This window comes from Lipotes vexillifer, unplaced genomic scaffold (genome assembly GCF_000442215.2).
Source record: "Lipotes vexillifer unplaced genomic scaffold, Lipotes_vexillifer_v1.1 scaffold536, whole genome shotgun sequence".
Lineage (NCBI taxonomy): Eukaryota > Metazoa > Chordata > Mammalia > Artiodactyla > Lipotidae > Lipotes > Lipotes vexillifer.
Genome location: NW_006775074.1, coordinates 908,272 through 909,960, shown reverse-complemented (window position 1 = coordinate 909,960; position 1,689 = coordinate 908,272). Strand labels below are relative to the sequence as shown.

The 1,689-nt window shown below is 59.3% G+C and overlaps 1 protein-coding gene across 1 annotated transcript in view; it reads left to right on the top strand.

Annotated features, from left to right (window-relative positions):
• The window catches only part of IZUMO1R (IZUMO1 receptor, JUNO), a 2,099-nt gene extending 722 nt beyond the window's left edge, over nucleotides 1–1,377 (top strand). The window contains exons 2-4 of the mRNA XM_007449659.1: nucleotides 147–359; nucleotides 760–895; nucleotides 1,031–1,377. Coding sequence (XP_007449721.1) covers nucleotides 147–359; nucleotides 760–895; nucleotides 1,031–1,377 — 696 coding nt within the window. The remainder of the gene's footprint in view (nucleotides 1–146; nucleotides 360–759; nucleotides 896–1,030) is intronic.
• Nucleotides 1,378–1,689: the final 312 nt, after the last annotated feature.

Genomic DNA, 1,689 nt, shown 5'->3' with positions numbered 1-1,689 from the left:
CATTCCTTCTATCCAGGGGTCGCTGGCCTAAAGGCATCCCACTTGCCGGGTCCTCTTCTAGGGAACATTTTTACCTTTCCGGCCCAGACACTCATCAACCCTCTGCCCCTACTCCCCATGCCTTTTTCTTCTCCGTCCACCTTCAGTGCATCCCCTGGAAGGACAGTGCCTGCTGCACGGCCAACACGAGCTGGGAAGCCCACCTGGATGTGTCCCTGCTCTACAACTTCAGCCTGGTTCACTGCGGATTGATGATGCCGGACTGTCAGAAGCACTTCCTGCAGGCCATCTGCTTCTACGAGTGCTCCCCCAACCTGGGGCCTTGGATCCAGCGGGTGGGAAGAAGTGGGTGGGGGCGGGTGGGCGGGAGGCACGTCCATCAATGTCCTGAGCCGCAGGATGCTAGCAGGAACAGGAGATGCTGTCCCCCCTACGGACAAGAGCAGAGTCAGAGGCCGCTGTGGGGGACACAGATGGAGAGGAAGTCACCTCTGGCCCTAGAGAACGGCATGCATGGAGAGTGGTCACAGGAGAGCAGCAGGATGGAGGGACTATTTGAGTCACATCTTCTGTTTGTAGGAACAGGGCTGTGTACAAACTATTTAACTCAGCCTCAGTATTCTCATTTGTAAAATAATATTTAGTGACTTCATAAGAGAATATGTTCCGATGGTACCTGACCCAAGTTCCATTGCAGCTATTGATAGCCCTCAAATGGGTGCTCGTATAATTCTTGCCTCTTGCTATGCCCGCACCCAGCTGGACCCGCGTGGGCAGGCGGAGCGGATTCTGGACGCGCCCCTGTGCCGCGAGGACTGTGAACAGTGGTGGGCTGACTGCCGCACATCCTACACTTGCAAATCCAACTGGCACGGCGGCTGGACCTGGAGGCGGGGTGAGTGATGCTAAGCAGGGCCCGGGAGGCCCCCCACTCAAGGGCAGGTGCAAGCCCTCTGCTCCCCCGGGGGGCAAATGATGGGTATGTGAGGACAGGATCGGGTAAGTTGTCCGTGCCTGGATCTCCCCTCAGGGAAGCCCCGCTGCCCTGCCAGGGCCCTCTGTCACCCTTTCCTGCATTACTTCCCTACCCCGGCTGACCTATGTGAGAAGATCTGGAGCAACTCCTTCAAGGCAAGCCCGGAGCATAGGACCAGCGGGCGGTGTCTGCAAAAGTGGTTCAAGCCTGCCGGGGGCAACCCCAATGAGGCCGTGGCCCGCCTTTTCGCCAGCCCTGCCCCGTCCTGGGGGCTCTCTGACATGCTCCTGGCTTTCTCTCTGTTCCTGCTGCTTCTTTCCCGAGAGCCCCTCCTCCTTGCACACACTCCTGCGCTCCCCCAGCTGTGGGCCAGGCCCGGCCACAGCAGCCTCCTTCCTTAGGACCTTCCTGAAATGAGCAGCACAGGCTGGAGGCTTGTGCCTGAGCCTCCCACGTTCGGTTCTGCTCTGCTGCACCTTCCTGGCCTGGAAGGCAGCTGGGGGCTGGGAAGCCACAGGTGACCATCCCCTCCTGTCTTAAGGATGGGGGACTCTGAGGTGGGACTGAAGGCCCTTCTCATCCGGTGCACGCCCACCCCCTACCCAGTAGAGCTGATGGTGACTGCCCTGGCCTCCCCTCCCACGATGGTGTCTCCAACAAAACAGCAGTCGACCTTTTCTTCTGCCTGACCCACTCTGTCCTAGCTCTATGGT